General features: G+C 37.0%; 1 protein-coding gene across 5 annotated transcripts in view; it reads left to right on the top strand.

The window, feature by feature from the left end:
- Positions 1–688: 688 nt before the first annotated feature.
- LOC120767909 (serine-rich adhesin for platelets) overlaps positions 689–21,027 on the top strand; it is a 174,246-nt gene continuing 153,907 nt past the window's right edge. For all 5 annotated transcript variants that reach the window (XM_040094264.1, XM_040094263.1, XM_040094265.1 and 2 more), the window contains exons 1-3: positions 689–901; positions 16,611–17,320; positions 20,843–21,016. In XM_040094264.1, the coding sequence (XP_039950198.1) occupies positions 17,248–17,320; positions 20,843–21,016 (247 nt within the window). In that variant the 5' untranslated portion in view covers positions 689–901; positions 16,611–17,247. The remainder of the gene's footprint in view (positions 902–16,610; positions 17,321–20,842; positions 21,017–21,027) is intronic.

Below are 21,027 nucleotides of genomic sequence, written 5' to 3'. Positions count from 1 at the left end.
CTTAATATCAACTTTTGTCGGGAGCATACCTACATATCTAGCTATTTTTGTGTGTTTGTCCCGTATCGCTCATGCATCATAAGCTCAGTGCACAATTTCACCTCAACGCGGCGAGTAGGTGATTTGGCTGTCGAGTTTTACGAACAAAATTCAAAAAGTAGCATATTATTTGCCTACAACGAACAACGAGCAACGAATGGATTCAAAAAACAGAAAACAACAAAAACAAACCCGAAATTGCAAGCGCAGCCCGGCAACTGCTTGCAGCGCGTATCAGTGTTTGACATTTCCCATTTCGAAAAAATAAAATTCTAAAATTCACAAATTTTGATTTAAGCGCTTTCTGGCATAAGTACAGCTGCTTATAAGTGTATGTGTGTGTGCGCCGCATTATTTATTGCTAATTTTGTGTTTACGCCCAAGTGCAGCGTGCATATACATATACATATGTATGTATGTATGCAATCGTGTGTAATAAAATTTGCGCTCTCTCGCGCTAGGCGCTGCGTGTGCCCGGGATCTGTGTACTTAGTTTAGTTATTTGTTCAACGAAAATTTATCAGTAACGGTTTTTGTATGTCCAAGCACACGAAATTGTGTATAAAAACATATTTAAATAAGTATTTCGAAGCATTTTCATAAGGATTTATTTAAATAATCGAAAAAAAATTTTGTTGTTGCGAAAAAGTGTTCCACAAAATTTAAAAAAATCGAGAAAAATATTATCAAACGACTGCGATTTCTGTAAAACTTTAATTGTGTGCCATAAAAGTATTCTAAGCTTAAAAGAAAACTGTAAAGGAATGAGAAAAAGCGTTATAACTGACCTATTCCTAACCTAAAAAGTGCCTAAAGTGTTACAGAGCAACGAAAAAAATACGAAATAGTTCAACAGCTACAGGTGTGTATGAAGCATAATGTGAAAACAGGTGAATTTTGCTATGCCTGCAACATTTTGCTGTTACAGATGTGTTGTTGATATTTAGTAGAAAAAATTATATACATATGTACATATAGGTGTATGTTTGGTGAAAGAGAAAGTTATTTCCCAAATTCAAAATAATTTAGATATAAATTGTCTATTAGATGATATATTGTGTAGTCGAAAAAGTTTTTTCGTATTTATAATCAAACTTCAACTTATTGTTTTTTATGTTTATAATGAACTTTAATGAACCAAACATGCACCATTTTGGTCGACGATGTTTTGCCAATTTTCGCTAGAGACATTATTTTATCAGTGTAAAACTTTTCTGGTTTCTCGGCGAAAAACTGCGATTAGTAATTTTCACAGGCTTCTCTTGAAGCCAACTTTACTCCATTAAGCGAGTTCCGCATTGACCGAAACAAATGGTAGTCAGGTGATGCCAGGTCAGAGCTGTATGGTGGATGCATCAAAACTTCCCAACCAAGCTCTCCCATTTTTTAAGGAGTCATCAAAGATGTGTGTGGTCTAGCGTTATACTGAATCAGGATGAAGTCCTTTCTGTTCTGGCTGTTTTTTCGATTGCTTGCTTCAATCTCATCATTTGTTGGCAGGCTGGAGAAACTCATAGTGGATGATTCCTTTCCAACCCCACCAAACATTGAGCATAATCTTTCGAGGCGTCAACCTGGCTTTGTGACCATTTGTTGAGCTTCACTTCGATTGGACCATGATCTTTTTCTCACTTTTCGTCTCCTGTTACCATTTGCTTCAGAATGGTTCTATTTCATTTCGTTTCAGCAAAGAATCGGAGATGTTAATTCGGTGCATTAAATTTTTCACAAACAATTCATGTGGTCCCAAAAAATTGAACTTGTTTTTGTAGCCAGCCTTTTTTAAATGGTTCAGAACATCAACACAAAGCGCAATGCTTTGAACCTGCAAACTGGATTATTATTTTGATAATAAATTTACACAATTTGCAGGCCTTGTTTGGGAGTAGGTCTATACATTATGAACTGGCAAACCAAACTGAGTATAAATAAAGTCACATCTATCAAAAAGACACATCTTCGAAAAAGTATTGCCTCATTAAAAACGCATCGTCTAAACAATTCCCCGTTATTAGCATTTTAAAATATATTGTCAAATACAGAGCTTACAGCTGAAATTTGCTCGCCAATTCGATAGTTTACTAGTACTAGTTAGTACTTTACCTGTTCTCAAGTTCTTTTGTCAGTATTATCGAGTATCAAATGGAAGCAAGCTCAGTACAGTGGCTGTTAAGTGAGAGCACGTCTAGATGCTTTACTAGACTTTCCCTTCAAATTGTGGTTTACGTCTTGATGTTAGGCGCTTTATAATCCATCAGTACCTTTTTTCCACTACCAATGATCTTCTCGTCTCTTCTCTCTCTCTCTCTCTATTTGTATATCAAAATATTGTATTTGTGACATCGAGCCAAACTTTTGTTAAATAAGAAGCTATTTCATTCGTTTTTCATTGAAAACTCTAATTCTCATCAGATTTATCAAATAACTTATACATATACTTAGGTGGAATTTTTTCTTAAGAGAAATGATGCAAATGATAGTGTTAGAAATACTTGACATCGTGTTGAATATTCAGTAATTAGAAAAAAATTTAACTTGTTCTCTTCTTCAGACTACATTCAGATCCCCGAACATATTGTTCAAATCGAACAATTATGCTTACCATATAGCTGCCATTCAAACTGAAGTTACAAATCGTTTTATACTACAAAAAATGCACCTGCGAAGGGTATTATAGCTTCCGTGCAGCGGAGGTTAATGTGTTTTATTGTTTCTGTGACAATTTTATATTTGAAGACTTCTGCGCGTTTCATACATATACATGTGATGAGCTCCTGTCTACCAAGAAACAAATTAAGACTTATTGCTTTGAACTCATGAATGTCATAGAATATTTCTCAAAGGATTAGGGTTGTTATTGTAATTATGTATGTTGTATATATAATTGAATAGACAATACACTTTCTTGACCCAAGCAACAGAAGCTCTGACCTTGCTTTGTCATACCTGATCTGAACCTTCTCGTTTAGACAGTAGTATACTTATTAGACAGTAGCATACTTATTATTTATTAGCGGTATATTACGTGTTATATTATTATTTTTTGAATCCTCAAATAACAACTTTCAAGCATTCTCCTACCCATTACCGCGAAGTACTTAAAAAATACGCCAATTCCACCAAACTGTTATACTTGATGCCACAGCACTTTCGAATATAGTGCAAAATGTCGTTGACCGACGAATGCTCGCACAACAACAACTTTATAACAACAACGGCAAGGCGAGCTATAAAACGAAGCAATTGAATTTCAAATAGTAGACGAAGAAACGCCCCTTAAATTGATGCAACTAATCATACTTTTAATTTCGTTACCACAGACACACTTTTCATTTCGAAAATTCACGGCAATAAACACATTACAAGCGAAAATAAACCACGAAAAAAATACAAAGCGAAAGGAAGCAGCAATAACACAACAAAAATAAAGAAATTAACAAGAAAAATTGCACACCAAAAATAAATAGGTAATTGGTTGTTCGTCCAACATGCTGCCTGCTTGTTGCTCCGCTGCTTTTCGGCATTCAAACGCTGGCCGGCTGTTGCCATTTGGTTGCCGTCGAACACGCTCCACTGCCTGAATGGGCTAATCGTGCTCTTGCGGCTTGTGTTTGCATTTGGATCCACTATGGCGTCCTATATTTTTGGCTGCCACCGCGCGCTAGTGCGCCGACAGCAGCAAAGTTTCCGAAATTGGCGATTCAGGTGAATGTGCGACCGATTGAAATTGTTTGCCGAAAATTAAAATTAGAATGGACCAGCATGTACATATACATACCTTATTTAATGAAAGAAAATGAGAAGTATGTTTACTATTTGCCTTTACACACAATTTTAATGGAGACACACGGTTGCAATTCTTTTGATATCGCTACTGCGTTCTACGTGATTGTTAGGGTTCCATAAATGTAAGACCCCATTAGTAATCTTCGTGCTTTTGTACTGGCCTCAGCAAAGCTTTACTTATATTTAAAAAAGGTTTCAAGCCAAACAGATACAGAGAGGCATCTCGAAGACATTTAACTTGGTTGACTAAATTCGGGTCTCAGAGAATACAAAGTTCTTCCTAGTATTTGGAAAATAATGCATGGGTACTTTCTTCTTAACTATCCAGCTTTTGCCACACTGAGGTTGAAACATCTCGGATACATACCTACGACGGAACTGGCGAAGTAGCTGGAAGTATTATTGATTTGTGGTAATATTGTGGTCACTTCACCTTCTTTGAGGGTATCCTACATTACCTTTGGTGCTCGGACGTCGTGCTGTTCGCACCATATATCTTGTCTTATTTATGGCCTGTGCCACTTATGGAGCCGCTGTATGATGGGAAGCAGCCACGTCAGTCTTGGGGTCCAAAAACTCCTCTCAATATAGCGCTCTTGATGCTTGACTGGTTGCCAGTAAGTCGCACCGTCTCAACGGATGCTAAGCAGGTATTGTTAGGTGCAACCCTCTTGTCTTATTTCTGTTGTATTCAGGTTAAGAAGGTTCTTCAGTGTGTCATTGCTGCGGAATGACTGGATTTCCGATGATGATGTAAAGAGGGAGGGATATCTAGAGAACAAGGGGATTTTAGATGATAGGTTCAGGTGTAGATGGCAAGACTGTTAGGACAACAGTCTCAACGGTAGAGTGACTCATGAGTACATTCGGGACCTTGGGTTTGTTGAAGGTAACTCAGACTTCAGATTCTGTTTGTGTCTGGGTTTTCTACATACGGGGCATGGGCCTCTGAATTCATTTTTGCATCAAAGGCACCTTTCTGTTAGGTTGGATTATTTTCGCACATTAGGGATCTGAGTGCATGGAGATTAGCTGGGCCAATGGACGTTAGATGTTAGCGATGTGATCTCCACTAGTCGGATTGCCGAACAGTTAGGGTCGTTTGCGCGTGAATTATTTAGGGTTAGCTTCTTGTGTGAATGGCGTGTGCGTGTAAGGTGCGTATGGGGTTCAACTCCTGGTTACCAGTCCAGGACAGTAAGGAAACTCAACTGGTAGTAGTTTCGGCTATGAGACCTGGTACCATGGGAGGCAGTAGCCCTTGGAGTTCGCTCCAACCTGTTCATAGCGACTGGTCCTTCGGATAGTATAGTTGTGGTTGAAGAACTGACACTTTGTCAGTTGAATGTGGAGTTGCATTGCAACGGCGGAGGTTTTAGACAACCCTACCAAGGTGGGCAATGCGTCCAATACACGATGCCAATTGGTACTGAAAACGCCTGATCATTGCATTGGTTTGATCCGCTGTGCTTTTTAGCACCGTGGGGTAAGGCTGCCTTCAGGAGGTACCCACATTAAACAAACCGGACGTTATTATCTTTGTTGTGAGAATCTGCCTTGTGACCTAACCCAATCTAACCTAAATTTTAGCCAGTAGATTTCATATATCAAAACTGATGTCATTAAACTGTTTGATGCTTCTGTACTCTATAAGAATGCTTATCTTCAAACTTAAATCTGTTTCCATAAATATTATATTATCAGGCCTCAGTAAAATAGTGATCATAAAGTACATCAGATCTGACGGCGCTTGAGTTATTTGTATCTGTTAGCTACCGAGGCTCGCTCACATTTTATAGACAAATCATTTCGCTCATCCATTCAACATTCTCTTCTAACAAACATTTCCCAATTTCCCAAATGAAATAAATTTCACCTGAGGCCTCTATTTCACATTCCTGCGTTGCACTTAAAGGTGAATTATTTTCTTTTTGTTGTTTTAATAGCTTGCTTAATGAATGTGCTCCCTTTGAATACGATTTATTTTCGTTTATCTAAAAATTTATAAAATGACGCAATGCCGCTCGCCGCATGCAACGCGCTCGGTTTTGGTTCTCCGGCCTGCTGCTCACCGCTGTGTTTCCTTTTGTTTTTAGTTTATTATTGGGCACTCACACAGCGTTAATGCATATCGCTATCACACGCACACACATGTGTATATAATTATATGTGTTTGATATGCTTAATTTTGTACTTTGGTTGTGGCTATTTTTATCAGCGTTCGCTTGAGTTTCTGTGAATGAGTTTTTTGTATTTTTGTGCGCATTTTTTATGAATTTTTACCATTTCATTCTAATTTTGGTTTTGGCTTCTCGGCGATTGGAGTAAGACCGGTTTTTGGCAGCTAGAAAAAATTGTAATTTTGTGGTTTTTTCAGTTTTGCGTTTATGTACTTGCCTTGTGTGGATTTTTTGCTTTGTGTTTTAAGAAATATTATTTTAATTAGATTACATGCATTATTGGTGAATTAATTTCTTTATATTTTTATATTTACTCTGCCATGGCCGTCTATCTACTCGACTGTATATACGCCATCTAGTCGTTCAGTCTTTAAGATAAGATTTTGAAATTTTGCACACGACCTTTTCTCCCCAAAAAGCTGCTCATTTGTCGAAACCGCCTATATCAGATCATTACAGCGTATAGCTCCTAAACAAATTGAACCTTTGGAATCAAGTCCTTGTATGTAAAACTTTTTTATTTCACAAGATATGTTCTTGTAATTTCGCACGGCTTGTATTCTTAGACATCGCAACAATCTCCAAAGAAATTATGCAGATCGGGCCACTATAACATATAGCTGTCATACAAACTGACTGATCAAAATCAAGTTCTTATATGAAAAACTTTTTTACTTGAAGAGGTATCTTCACGAAATTTGCCATAGTTTATTATATGTATTAGAGCTATAATATCCTAGCAAATTATTCAGATCGAGCCACTATAGCATATACCTGCCATACAAACTGTTCGTTCAAAATCAAGTTATTGTATTGAAAATATTTTAATTTGACGTAATATCTTCACAATATTCGCATGGGTTATTGTCCAGGACAACGCTAGATTCACCGGAATGTTGAGATCGAACCACTATAGCATATAGTAGGCATACAAATCGATATATAAAAATCAGCACAAAGCTCTTTTCATAGTCTTTGCACCATAAGACCCGACCGTTTAAGAGTAATATTGTTTCGGTGCAGCCTTAGTTAACTTTTTTTCTTGTTTTTGTTTTCATATTCTCCACGCTTGTTTACAAATCGTTTACGCGACGCTTGACTTTCATCACTTCTCGCGCAGTACCTTTTCAATTACAAGTTTCGATGGAACTTCGCGTCATTTATCAGCTAAAAAATAGCGTTTTGTTTGATTTTAGCAGCGACAACAATGGGGAAATTGGCCTTTAACGAGGAACGAATTTCGTAGTTAGCGTGTAAATATTTATGATCTGATTAAAAATGCGACAAAAGTTTTTATTGCTTTGTTGTGTAAATTCCAGGAATTTGCGAGCATCGCAAAAGAACCAAAAAAAAAAACTTTGCAGACAATGTTATTGCATAGCGTAGCTTTTTTTTGAAAATTTTTTCTATTGTCGGCTCGAGTTTTTACTCATAATGTGCATGCTCAAAAAGAAGGCTGAAAAGTGCATACCATTTTAAACATAGCACCATCGAGGGATATGAGCTGACTATAGAGGTTTTCCAACTTTCCAATGTCATTTGGTGATGCTTAACGCTGTAAAATATGTATGTTTCTGTTGCTGTTATTGTTTTTGTTACTAAATTATTATTAGTATTGTTATAACGGCAGAAAACATTCGTTAAATAACTTCGAGCAATGTCTCAGTCTCGGCGATTTCTTTCAAGTGCCAATTTTCTTGAGCTCTGAGATCAGAAAAAGGTAGCCAGGGTCCAGATCCATGGAAGACATTGTATTTGGAGGCAATTCTAAACAAAATTCATGCTACTTTTGTCATCATTTTTATTGCTTTGTTCCACGGTGCATTGCTTGGATTGTGAGCTCTTGCGGCACCCGCTTTATAGAAAGCTTTCTCATGCTCAAATATTTATGAACGATTTGTCTAACATGCACTTTTCACATCTTCAGACTCTAAATATTAGTGTCAGCTATCTTTATCAATTTTTTTTTGTTTCTTAAGGCTCTCTATACTCTATATCATGCAATACATGTCAGAAAGCGGGGAAATTTAAAGAAGATTATAGTGGATCCGGCCACGCGTTGCTGCGATACTATTACTCATTTAATAAACTATTCAATACAGTGAACATTTTATTTACGAATAAAGGCGAAGACGTTTTTGTCTGTATAAGAATCCAAGAGATTGTACTTGAGGTTTATTTTTGAATAAGTTCATACAAATAAATTTCATTGGACAAAATAACGAATTTAAGGCTGCTTTCTCAATGTCTGGTTACCAGCCTTTCTGACCAGTTAATAGTTGTCCGCTTAATAGATTGTACTTAATAAACATTAACAAATTGTGTGACCGGCCAATATGCATGGTTAATGGAGATGCCCGCTTAAGAGAGCGTCCATTTTATAGAACTTTCACTGTATTTTTAAATTATGAATTGTTTTTACTATCCTATCTTCTAAATTGATTCGAACTGGACACAGTGTGCTTAAATTTGCTAAGATCGGTTCAGGGGTTTAGGAGTCCAACGCCGACAAACAACGTGACAAGTACTTTTTAAATACAAATATTAGGTTTCACAACCAAACAAATGGATCATTGATTAGTTCTATTGGCGCCTTCTTTAGTTATGATTTATTATTTACATTGTCTCATACCAATAATCTTCTAATCGAACATATACTATATAAAGCAAATTTCTTCAAAACCTCATAGTTATTTACAAAGAACTTGTACTTCCCACAAAGTACACCTTTTTCACACATTTCCGTCCACTGACTTGCTTTTTGTGCGACTTCAGTCTCGGCTGGCAATTACATTGTTTTACTTTTAGTTTCCTTAGAAATCTTATCAATTATTTACTCGTTATAAGGCCTTTCATTATTTGCACAAATCAGTGTAACTCTTAGATATCTTTGTTGCTGTATTTGTACGTATGTATGTCAGACTGCGATAACAAACTTTCAAATTCGCGAAGCAAAAGCCACTTCTGCTTGAAATGAAAATTTTCCATAGATTTTCAACTTTATGTTTTATTTTTCTTTTTATGTTTGCCAAAACTTTTGTTAAGAATATAAAAAGATCGAAGTCATATTGGGCAATTTAATTGCCAAATGTACAGTGTGATAACTATGAAACTGTTTGTGACAATTTGCCACACTTTCAAAGGCACACTTTGCCGTTTTTCGTAATAAAACCATGAAAAAATAGTTTTACCTGAAAGTAAGCTCTTAGAAAGTGGTGCAAATGCAGTGGCGCGCAGTAAAAAATATATAAAGAAATGATATACACATGTGCACATTTATGTACTCTATTCAGTATGACAACAAATCAGCGTTGTCATATTTTATTTTAATTGCAAAAAATTATCTGAAATTAATTTCTCAATTAAATCGATAAGCGCCCAATAAGTATTGTCAATTGATTTGAATCAGCACCAGATTACAGAAAAACAAAAACATATGTGTATATCCGTTCATTTATTTATTGTTAACAATACAACAATATTGCTGTGTTACTGTCAGTAACAGTTACTCACTGTCACTTTCTAATTTTACTTTGATGAATTGATTGCCCCGATTCGTTCCTTCCTCAATTGCTTTGATTATTAGCAAGGATGTTCGTATTAGCGCCGCTAAGATTGCGGGTTTAATGTATTTTTCACTGTGCGCTGGCGATTACAAAGCTCTCTCTCTTTATAAGTACCGATATTTCTCAAAACGACTAACGTACATCCTACTATTTTGAAGTCATCTCAGCACTTACTTAGACTATCCATAAAAAATTGTTTTTTTATAACCTCAAAGTCTTTTAATTGAGCAAATTTATTATGGATTTAATCTACTAGCTTCACAAAATGATTTTTTAGTACCAGAAAGGACTCTTTACATTATTCGAAAGTTCCCTTAAAAACACCGTCGATTGCTTTGACTTACTGCTATAAAACTTTAACCACTTCCCTTAAATCATACCTAAAACTGAGAAACCGCTTTTATGTAACTAGACCGCTTTCGGATTAACGTTTTCTTCTTTTGAAAAACAATCAAGTTCCAAAAAATTATCATAATAATAGCATCAAGACGTCCCAAATTCTATAACATAAAAAACTAACCAAAATCAGAAAATATGCAAAGGCAGCTACTGCAGTCCTGGAATTTGATATATGTAGGTCTTGAACCTTTCATTGTAAAGGGTAATCCATTTCGAGTTTCCTTACCTTTTTTAAAAAAAAAATCAAAAATTTCAATTTTAATTGAGAATGTGTATTATCTTTCGAAAGAACATTCTTTGGCATTTATTTTTTCAAGATTATCCCTTTCAAATGTTGGCCGCAGCTACGTCTCAGATGGTCCATCCATTGTGTCAAATTTTCCATGACTCGTTCGAACATTTCGACTGGTAACTGGCGAATCAAACGCGTGATCTTTTGCTCTAAGGCCTGATACCCACAGGAAAAAGTCTGACGTTATATGTATCACACGATCATGGTGGACGATTGACCGGCCCAAAACGTGAAATTATCTGTTCATCGAAGTGTCCTCTCAATAAATCCATAGGTTGATGCCATGTGTGGGAAGTGGCGCCGTCTTCTTGAAAGCAAATGTCGCCGAGCTTCAATTTCTGCCATAAAAAAGTCGGTTATCACGGCCACCATTGACTTTTACGTTCTAACGGCATAATTTTTGAAGAAATATGTACCCATGACTTCACCGGCCCACAAACCACACCAAACTGTTGCTTTTTCTGGCATGGAATGGCAACTCTTGAATCTATTTAGGTTACTCTTCGTCGCAAAAGTGGCAAGTTTGCTTGTTGGCATACTCATTGTGCCACACATGGGTCTCATTGTTGAACAAAATTTGGTTCGAAAACTTCGGATCTCGGTAAGGTCTTGTCCAAATTTCATATCGATATCTCATATTTTTGTTTGTATATATACTTTCTAGGATACCCATCTGCTGTTATAACAAATATTATATTTATGCTTAGAGACCACAACCTGTGAGCGGCATGTTTTTTTATTTGTTTAATTTTTGTTCAGGGATTTGCTCGAAAAATTGCTAATGAAACTGTCAATACTACCAATACGCCATATTGAATGATTTCCAGTTATGTCAATATATGCATATATATCTACGCGAATATATATATGTACAAACATATAGGTATATTTATGTACTTATATAGACCGGAATATACCCTTCAAAACTTAATCCCAGGCGTACTTTCAAAACGTTTCACAAAAACTGACAAAATATCAACGAAGAACTATAAATTATGAGGGCTTTAGCAATTCAGTTAGCGCTGCGACAATGACAGTGGACGCTGAACAAACAATTGACACAAAAATAAAAATAATAAAAATTTAAAAATAAAATTTGACGCTGAAAATCCCAAGAGGCGCACACGTCAGAGGCAGAAAGACGCACTTCGAAGCAGCTATAATCGATATAGCCGCATACATATGTACTTACACATGTATATACATGAAAACAGCTGTAGATATGTAAGTGCCTTTGAAGAAGCAACCGAAAGGTATGATAGCTCTTGTTTTTTTATATATCTTTCCACTATGCGTCATGCCCACAACTACAAATTGCCGCCACTTCAACCTAGTACAACAAGAACAACAATCGTTTATAAAGTGAGGCAATACAGATGTCCATACGCAGCGCCCAATAGCCACCGCGTCGCCACAACCCCCTCACCCTAACCCTAAAAAATCGCCAACAAAAGGCTTTTGCACTAGAACGCTAATGAAGCACTGACAATCATATCAACGCGGCCAAAAGCCCAGCAATTTGGCGATTTTTGAAAAATCATCATTGTTTTTCTTATAAAATCGCTTATTTTGTATTTATGAAAGTCTTTCGTGGATCTTGGCATATAAACTAATATGTAAATTTGCGCTAAAATGTTAAGTGATGTTCTCCGAGTAGTAGCGAAACGAATGTCCGCAACGAAAGTTGAGCGATATGGACGGGAAGCGGCGATTTACCGAATTGCATTTTTCGTATTTCCATTCCGAAAAGCGTGAAGTTGTTTAGTGGCGCGAAAATTGTTGTTGTAACTGTGTTTTTCGTTTTTGTAATCGATCGATGTTGAAGTTTCGAACTCGAAGTTAAACGAATGTTGCGGTGGACGAACGAATTATGTTCAATGAAATTGGAAAAATAGAAAAATAAAACAAAAACAAAATAGAAAATAGAAAAACAAATACTAGAAACATTTTAAAAGTACCGTATTGTGTAAAATAATTCGAAAGTTATGAACTGAATATTGAGACTAAGGTGAATCTACTATTGCTATTGGTGAATCGAACATGATTAACCACACATCATGATTTCATGTTGTTTTTGTAAGCTTCAATGCTATATTAATATATAGTAAAGCGCGCTTAAATGACGCACAAAAAATTCCACCTTTTTGAGGAATTTAGGCGGCTTGGCTACTTAAAAATGCCGCTTAAGTCCTTTGGGTATAAAGTCCAAAAATGTTGGTTATTTAAGCGGATTCGGTACTTAAGCATGTGTTATTAAGTTAAGCTGTATTATTTCATAGATTTATGCCGTAAGACTGCTTGTCCTAAGCTTCAAGGGGGTAATTAAAAAATCTAATCAACCGTTATAACTATTTATGATCAGATATGGATTATTCTAAGCTGGCTCTTTAACTCCCTCACCGTTTTTAGCCCGATCAAATCAAAAATATGTTTGTTTGGGTCTCATTCGTGACGTCTTGGACTTATTCATTGAAACTTTCTTTACCGAGAGCCACTTACGGATTTGTTACCAATTTTCCGGCGGTTTTTAAGCATAAATCGGCCGTTGCTATTCCAATTTCACTTTCGATATTCGTACGAAGTTCATCAATCGTCGCAGCCCCACAGAAAATAGTCTTATAGTGTCAAAATGGTAATTTTTTTGAGATGCAATGGTGGTTCATGGGGTACGTGTGGATTGTTGCCTGACCAATAACGCATATTTTGCTTATTGACGAAACCATTCAGCCAGAAATCATTTCTCTCTATCCTCTTGGCTGAAGATGATTTTTCGATGAAAATGCGGATCATTTTCAAGTTATTGCTTAGCCTAATTCACGAACATACAACGATTCTGGTGGGCAAGCGGCTTCAGTTCTTGCGTCAATTTGATCTTGTAAGAATGTAGTTCAAGATCTTTTTGCAAAATTCCCCACAACGACGTCACAGAGAAGCCCAACGCTTGAGAACGACGTGTGAGAGACTGATTTGGGTAATGCTCAATTGATGCGCTGGCGGCAGCAATATTTAAAAGTTTCCACTATACGGTCTATTGTTGATATGACAAAATTCCAGAATTTTCAATTGTGAAGCCTTGACATGTTCGAATAATAATTGCCGCTCTTATTGTCTTTCTTATTATCCTTATAGAGACTATAATCCACCTGCTGTCTTTTAGAGTCTGGGAAACGCTTGATTACTACATTACATTGTGGGATTGTAGCTCCAAACAGCGAGGGCTGTTGTATCAAAGACTGGTTACAGCCTCTATAAGTCGAAAGATTAAAAATTTTTACCAACCGTAATAACATTTTTCGATGGTGAAGTATTAAAGTGCTTGGGCAAAGTCTTTATGAGCGTATATTTAACACTCCGATTAGTGTCAAATTTTCAGATAGATGTCAAGCTGTCGAATTATTGTAAATCGAGCCTTGAGCTGTTCAAACTTTCTCAAGCAATATTTAGTTCCAAAAGCAGGTGATTTCATAATTCATGCTCAACTTGTTTGTAAAACGCTTCAACAATTCGTAGAAATTCGTGCAAGGCATTAATTGGCGTTTGCAGTTGCTGAATGCGCTTCTGGATTTGCGTGGGCATACATACATACTTGTATATGTATATTTACATAAATATATTATTTTGTAGATAAAATAAATGCATTTGTACAATTCTCACAAGTAAACAATTATACATTGTGTCAAAAAAGTGCCTGGAGATTGTAAATAAAAACTATTTAATTATTCATCAATATTTATCTTGCCGCCTTCCAAGTAATACCCACCAGATTTAATATACTTATGGCAACGAATTTTTCAGCACCTTTCATAAACACTTTTTGGGACAGCCTTCAGCTCCTTCAGCGAATTTTGTTTTATCTCTTCGATCGATTGAAAACGGCTTCCATTGTGCCGCAATTTCTGTTTGTGGAAGAAGAAAAAATCACACGGAACCAAATCTGGTGAATACTGTGGTTGATCGATGGTATTCATTGCGTTTTGGTATTTAAATCCGGTCACAACCGTGGCTCGATTCGATGGTGCATTATCAACGTGTAGAATCCATGAATTGTGCTTCCACAGTTCCAACCGTTTTCGACGTTTCTCACGCAAAATTATTTATTTACTTTTATTTGCTAGACTTCGCCTCTATAGGCCAAATAGAACTTCTTATCGACCGTCTGTTTTTCCGAAAAAAATTCATGGTGCACCAAATCACGAATATCGAAAAAAGCAATGAGCAACACCTATGTAGATTTTTGAGTTGTTTTGTCGTTTTCTTTTTGGTCTTGCCTCGTTTTTCTACCTTCCATTCCGATGATTGTTGTCAAACTCATAAACATAAGTTATAATGCTGTCCATGAATATGGGATCGAAATTCGCATGATCAAGTATGTACAAAGATCCTTTTTACGGTACTATTTTTGAAAAAAAATCAGTTTTATAGGGACGAGTCGAGCAAGAACGCATTCGAGCTCTTTTGTCATCTCTCTAACACTTGCTTGACGATTTTCAAGCAACGTTTTCTTTCATTTTTAATACTTTCATCAGCTGAAGAGGTCGAAGGTCGTCCAGAACGAGACATGTCTTCAACGATCTCTTGACCACCTTGAAGGCCTTGTACTTACCACTCGTCAGCTGGCGTTTTTGATGAAACTGAATATTGCAGCTTTTCCAACATTCGTAACGATTCCGTGCACGAAATTTCTTTAGAACTTCAAAATTTGCAACAATTCTTTCTTCGATATTTTTATTCATTGTAAAAATCGCAAAGCACTAATGATGTGTACCGACTTAAGCAGCTAGTGTAATTAAGAACAGTCCTGCCAACTTATCAAAATACAGTATTTTAAAATATCATTTATCCGAGGAATTTATGTAAATTACAATATCTTGGAACGTTTTTGTCACAATGTAAGAGTATTTGAAAATTACATGATATACATATCTACTCGAAATAAAAATAGTCTACTAAGAAATACAAAAAACCACAATAACAAATAATAGAAAATTCGTTTGCTTCCATCATAATCCAAAAATAGTTCAAAACAGAAATTCCCTACGTGCTGCTTTTTGTATTCACCTGTTTCTAAAATAAAAATATATGTACTAAATTATATACATACATACATATACTATATACTTGCTTGCTGAAAATCGGCGACAACACAGATTTGAAGAATTCAGCTACATATCTTGTTTGTGTAGAGTGATCCATTTCGAGGATCCTTACTTTTTAAAGAAAAAAAAAGAAACTTCAAATTTAATTATTATTCGAAAGAACATTCTTTGGCATTTATTTTTTAGAGATTATCTTTTCAAATGTTGGTCGCGTCTACGTGTCAGATGCTCCATCCGTTGAGTCCAATATGCGACGACCCGTTCGAGCATTTCGACTGGTAACAGGCGAATAGCACGAGTGATGTTTTGCGCCAAGGCCTGAATTGAAGCGGAATTGTCCGCATATACTTTATACTTTACATATCCCTACAGGAAAAAGTCTAACTTTGTGATGTCACACAATCTTGGTGGCCAATCGACCCAAAACCCATTGATTGATGCGATGCGTGGGAAATGGCGCCGTCTTGTTGAAACCAAATGTTGTCGAGATCACGAGCTCTAATTTCAGCCATCATGTGAAGTGTATTTAAGTTTCGAGGCGACCGAAGTTAATATTTGTTTTCTTATTTTTAATTTGTTTTTTATTTCTGGGTGCTCTTCACTCGCCGGGCAATGATCCACGAAAGTGCTCATCTTAGTCATATAAATTCCATTACACGAATAAATAAATGTGCAATTCACTTTCATGATATTCGCAAATGCAAATAACTGCAAATATACATGTATATATTATATTAGCAGCGGTTAAAGCAGTGTTTCCCAAACTTGTATGTCACTTGACATTCACAGATTACTTGAAGATAATATATAAAGTTAGAAATGGAACTAAATAAGTGGTAGTAAGCCATATAAGCTGTCACTTACATTAAGATAGGCTATTTCTCTTTTCAAAGAAAGGAAAAGAAAAGAAAAAGTACTCAAGAATATATGATTGTAGGAGCTGGTTTGTTTCATTCGAAAGATTTTCATTACTACAAAAAAATCTCTTATCATAGCAAAAAATATTATTTTGTTCCACTTAGTTTAGTTTGGGAACCCCTGCTTCAGTCACCTGCTCAAAATTCCTCATTATACACATTTGCTTGTACTCAGTTATGCATCAGCGTTAACGTATGCCGTAATGCAGCCAAGTTACCTGGCCTTGTAGACATTCCTCATACAAATATAGCAACAATAACAACAACACTACTTAATCACTTTTATTAAAAGCTAACGGTTCTTCATAAACAAATTTACGCTCTTATCTTTCCAGATATCATTTTCGCTTATCGAAAATTTATTAACTTCTGTACGAATGCTGAACTTGGTGCTGTATGTAAAGCCGTTAGACATACATACAAACATTTATACATATATAAGCGCTTATTCTATAAAGAAACGGAGTAATAATAAACAAAAGTGAAATATCTAGGATTATTTTGCGCCGTGGAAGCAGATCGCCGCTTGCCATTTTAATCGAAGCCAACGTGTGAAAGCATCGAGACGGAATTGAAGCAACAAAAATTCCACGCAAAATACAAACAAACATTCACACAAAAGCAAGAAAATTGATTGTTAATTGCAGTGAGTGCCGTTAGAATAGCAAAGAACTTGCGGAAAACGCTGCGAGTGAATCAAAAACGCATTTACGTCGAGAAATTTCGATATTCCCTTGCAATACCCCTTGAATTGGTGATTGCATAAGCAGCGAAATTGCAACGATAACGGCATGCGCTTGCTGCAGCTGACGTCAAAAGCAGATAACAGCGACAATAGATTAGTGAGCTGCAAAGAAAGTGATTTACATTCAAGCTGAGGGATTAATTAAAGCAGGGAACAAGTGGGAGAGAAGGAGTTCCAAATCTACCAGAAAAATTTCAGATAAAAGAAAATTTGCACACAAAAACAGCATGGAGCATTTGGATTTGGCTGGTGTGATTAATACACCAAACTTATGGAATATGTCGGCATTCGATCAACAAGGTGAGTGGAAATGAAGGCCTACAGGTTTAAATTATGTAGGCTCAAGTAATATTTGATAAAGTTGGGAGAGCTATAATATACTACAAACAAAGAAAAAAATATATATTATATCAAAACATAAAACCAATTAAAAGTTAGGCGATTAGAATATTTACCTACTTTGGGTTGTAGGGTGATCTATTTCGAAAATCCATACTTAAAAAAACAACACAGAAACTTCAACTTTATTGTGGAATGTTTATTATCTTACGAAAAAATATTCTTTAGCATATGTATATTTTTTGAAGATTGTCTCTTTTAAATGTTGGCCGCATCTACGTCTCAGATGATCCATCCGTTGAGTTCAATTTTCGATGACTCTTTCGAGCATTTCTACTGGTAACTGGCGAATAACATGCGTGAACTTGTTTTCTCTGGCCTGAATCGGAACGACATTATCCGCATAAACTTTAGAGTTTATATATCATGACAGGAAAAAGTCAAACGGTGTGATATTACACGCTCAAAACATGAAATCATCTGCTTAAGGAAGTGTTCTCTCAATAAGTTCATTGATTGATGCGATGTGTGGGCATCTTTTTGAAACCAAATGTCGCCGAGATCACGAGCTTCAATTTCAGGCACCAAATAGTCGGTTATCATGGCGCGATAACGGTCGCCATTGACGGTTACGTTTTCACCGGCATCAGTTTTGAAGAAATTTGGACTGATGACTTCACCGTCCCACAAACCACACCAAACCGTTGTTTTTTAGATTAAATGAGAGCTCTTTAATCTCTTCAGGTTGCTCTTCGTCTCAAATATGACAATGTTGCTTGTTTACCTACCCATTGAGCCAGAAATGGGCCTCGTCGCTAAACAAAATTTGGCTCGAAAACGTCGAAACCTCTTGAAACTTTTTAAGAGCCTATAGAGCGAATCGATGGCGCTTGGGAAGTGCGAGCGGCTTTAGTTCTTGCACAAGCCATATTTTGTACGCTTTCAGCTTAAGACCTCGACGTAAAATGCGCCAAGTCGTTCCATACGTCAGTCCGAGTAACTGCGAACGACGCCGAGTCGACTCTCCACAGTCTTCGTGTACACCCTCAGCTACGGCTGCTATATTTTCTACGTGGTCTATTTGGTCGAATATTATCGAATAATGAATTCTGGGTCTCAAGACGGGTCACACATTCCTTCCAGAACGTGAATTTTCCTAATAAAGTTGAACGATTGTTCGAGCGTAAGTCTTTCCATATAGAAATGCCAAGCAGTACTGAACAAAAATAACATGACAACTTGACAGCTTAGACAGCATAACTGATCTTATTACTTGAGCTATCAAAAATCGTCGGTTGGAACGCGCACAGCCTTTATCTGCCAGCATTCTAGATGAAACATTATACTATTTCTATTATTTTTGCTTTACCTGTCGTGTTGTCCAAGTGTTCCTTAAATATTTGCCTTGAGTCATTTACTACACTAAGCTACTTAAGCTGGGGGTGTGGTGTAATCTCACATTCTCATATGGTGAGCCATATTTTTTCTTCAAACTTTCTGAAGATTATGAGCAAGAAGTTTTCTGCTCAGCTAGCTCTAGACTGACGGTAGCGAACCATCGGCGCAGACCTTTCAATTAGAACTTACATAGGGAAGACCCTTATTTATCTAACATATAGTATATTCTTCAATGTAAAGAAAGAAGAGTTAAGACTAAGTCTCACACATTGCTTCTCGCTTAGCACGAACCTCTGTCAATATACAAGATTAATAACATAGTTGAGGTCAATCAAAATAATCCATAATTCATCAGTTTATAAAAAAAAAAAAATTCCGAAGCGATGAAAAGCCTGGAATTCTAATCCAGCTTCCTAAAATATCTAGTGAATGTGATTTTCGACTCGATGGACTTTAGTTTGGAAGTGCGACAATTGGTAGATACATAAAGTAATGGATCATGAAGCTTATTTATTCTAATACAATATCATAGACCGAAATGTGAAGCGTATGTAGGCATCTTTTAAGGTTTGTCAGGAGAAGATATTCTTACACAACAGCTTTAAACCTTTGCTTTAGATAAAATAGTATTCGAAGCACACAATATATAGTATACGCAACTTTCCAGTATTCATTAGCAAATTATGCTTTCGCTTTAATTTGAGGTTATGTCCGACTATGTACAAGTTCATTTGTCAAATAAATTTGCAAAACGCTTATTGCAATTAATAAATTACCGCAATTTGCCATAAATAAAAGAAATGACAGCAGCCGCGCGACTCCGACTTTCTTCGTCATGAGCTTGCAACATTACAGTGGAGGCCGCTCAAACTGAGTGAGCCATTGCAATGCTAAGTATGGAAGCAAATATTTTGTATGCCAAAGCTGACCTGGGCGGTACTACGCCTATCAAGACGTCGACCGACTGCGTGCGCCAGACGAAGGCCGAAAAGGCAGATGAAAGAGCTTTGCTTGTTGTTGCACAAACGCTGACATTTACCGGCATTTTGATGTTGCACACTGTTGCGCGTCGTTGCACATCAAGCTAAAGCAACAACAAAAACAACAACAACACCGATGGCAACAAACATCGCCGCTTCTTCTGTATCTGCACTTAATTAATAAATTTATTATTAACGACGATTGTCGGCCGAGGCCCAACATTCGAGATTCAGGCAAGTCAGCTAGGGCCGGCCAAAGCAAGCGCTACGTCAGCACAAATGAATCGTGATCATGAATGAATCATGCATATATACATACATATATGTGTATTTAGCACATACTTCTTTTTAGTTTGAGACTCATGAGCACTGTGCTGGCGGCCGGGGCTCAGCTTCAGCTGTATGATCAACTGTAAAAGGGAGAATTCATGCGGCAGCAAAACAGACAAATCAACGTTGCGGCCCAAGACGTTGAAGATGGGTAATTGTCTTGACTTCCATACCGCTGCCTGCAGCGCAGTACCTCAAACTGGATCTGTTTTGGCTTTTTTCTTTGTTTTTCTTCATCTTCTTCTTATACGCTTACTTTGTTGTTGGTTGTTGTTTCCATCATCATCAGACTCATCGTCTGTTCCCCAAACTGTCTGACTTGCAGTCTTTGTGAAGTATTTCGGTCCGCCCACCGCGATCCCGCGATCCAGCGTTCAGCGTGATCCTACACATATGCACATGAACACGTATGCACAGAATGCAATCGGACGCGAGACAGCTGCACTACCAGCCACGGCCGCCGCAGTGTTGGTGCTCATTGCAGCTACGACGAGCTGATCAAGCCGCTGAAGCGGTACATTGATGAAAAGGTCTTGTTGCTTAGTTGTGTATTGGGCGCGTTTAGAAACGGTTTAGCTTTTGTGTTTGTTGGTGGCCGGCGCGTGGCTTAGAAGCGTAGCGAACTAAAATAAACTTTAAAGGGTATAAAAACGATATATACGAAAGAATGCGCAAATGGCGTGCCCAAAGCTTAGGTCTGACTCTTAGACTTGAACGTTTGTTTTTTGTTTTTGAATTCTTAACAACACCTAAACCCAACTTTTGTTGTCCACAGATGCCATATACTTGTCCAGTTCGAGACAGATGCTGGAGCCAATACTGGAAGAGACGTCGGAGGATGAGGAGCACGCACAAAACAGCTGGAATCAGTACGAGCAGACCAGAGAACACTTTTGGAGTTCAACGGAATCGGAGACAGGCTCTGTCATACGAGTCGAAGTTAACAAAGGTAATACTCCA

This window comes from Bactrocera tryoni, chromosome 2 (assembly GCF_016617805.1).
Source record: "Bactrocera tryoni isolate S06 chromosome 2, CSIRO_BtryS06_freeze2, whole genome shotgun sequence".
In the NCBI taxonomy this organism is placed as follows: Eukaryota; Metazoa; Arthropoda; class Insecta; order Diptera; family Tephritidae; genus Bactrocera; species Bactrocera tryoni.
This window is presented reverse-complemented; position numbering and strand designations above follow the sequence as displayed.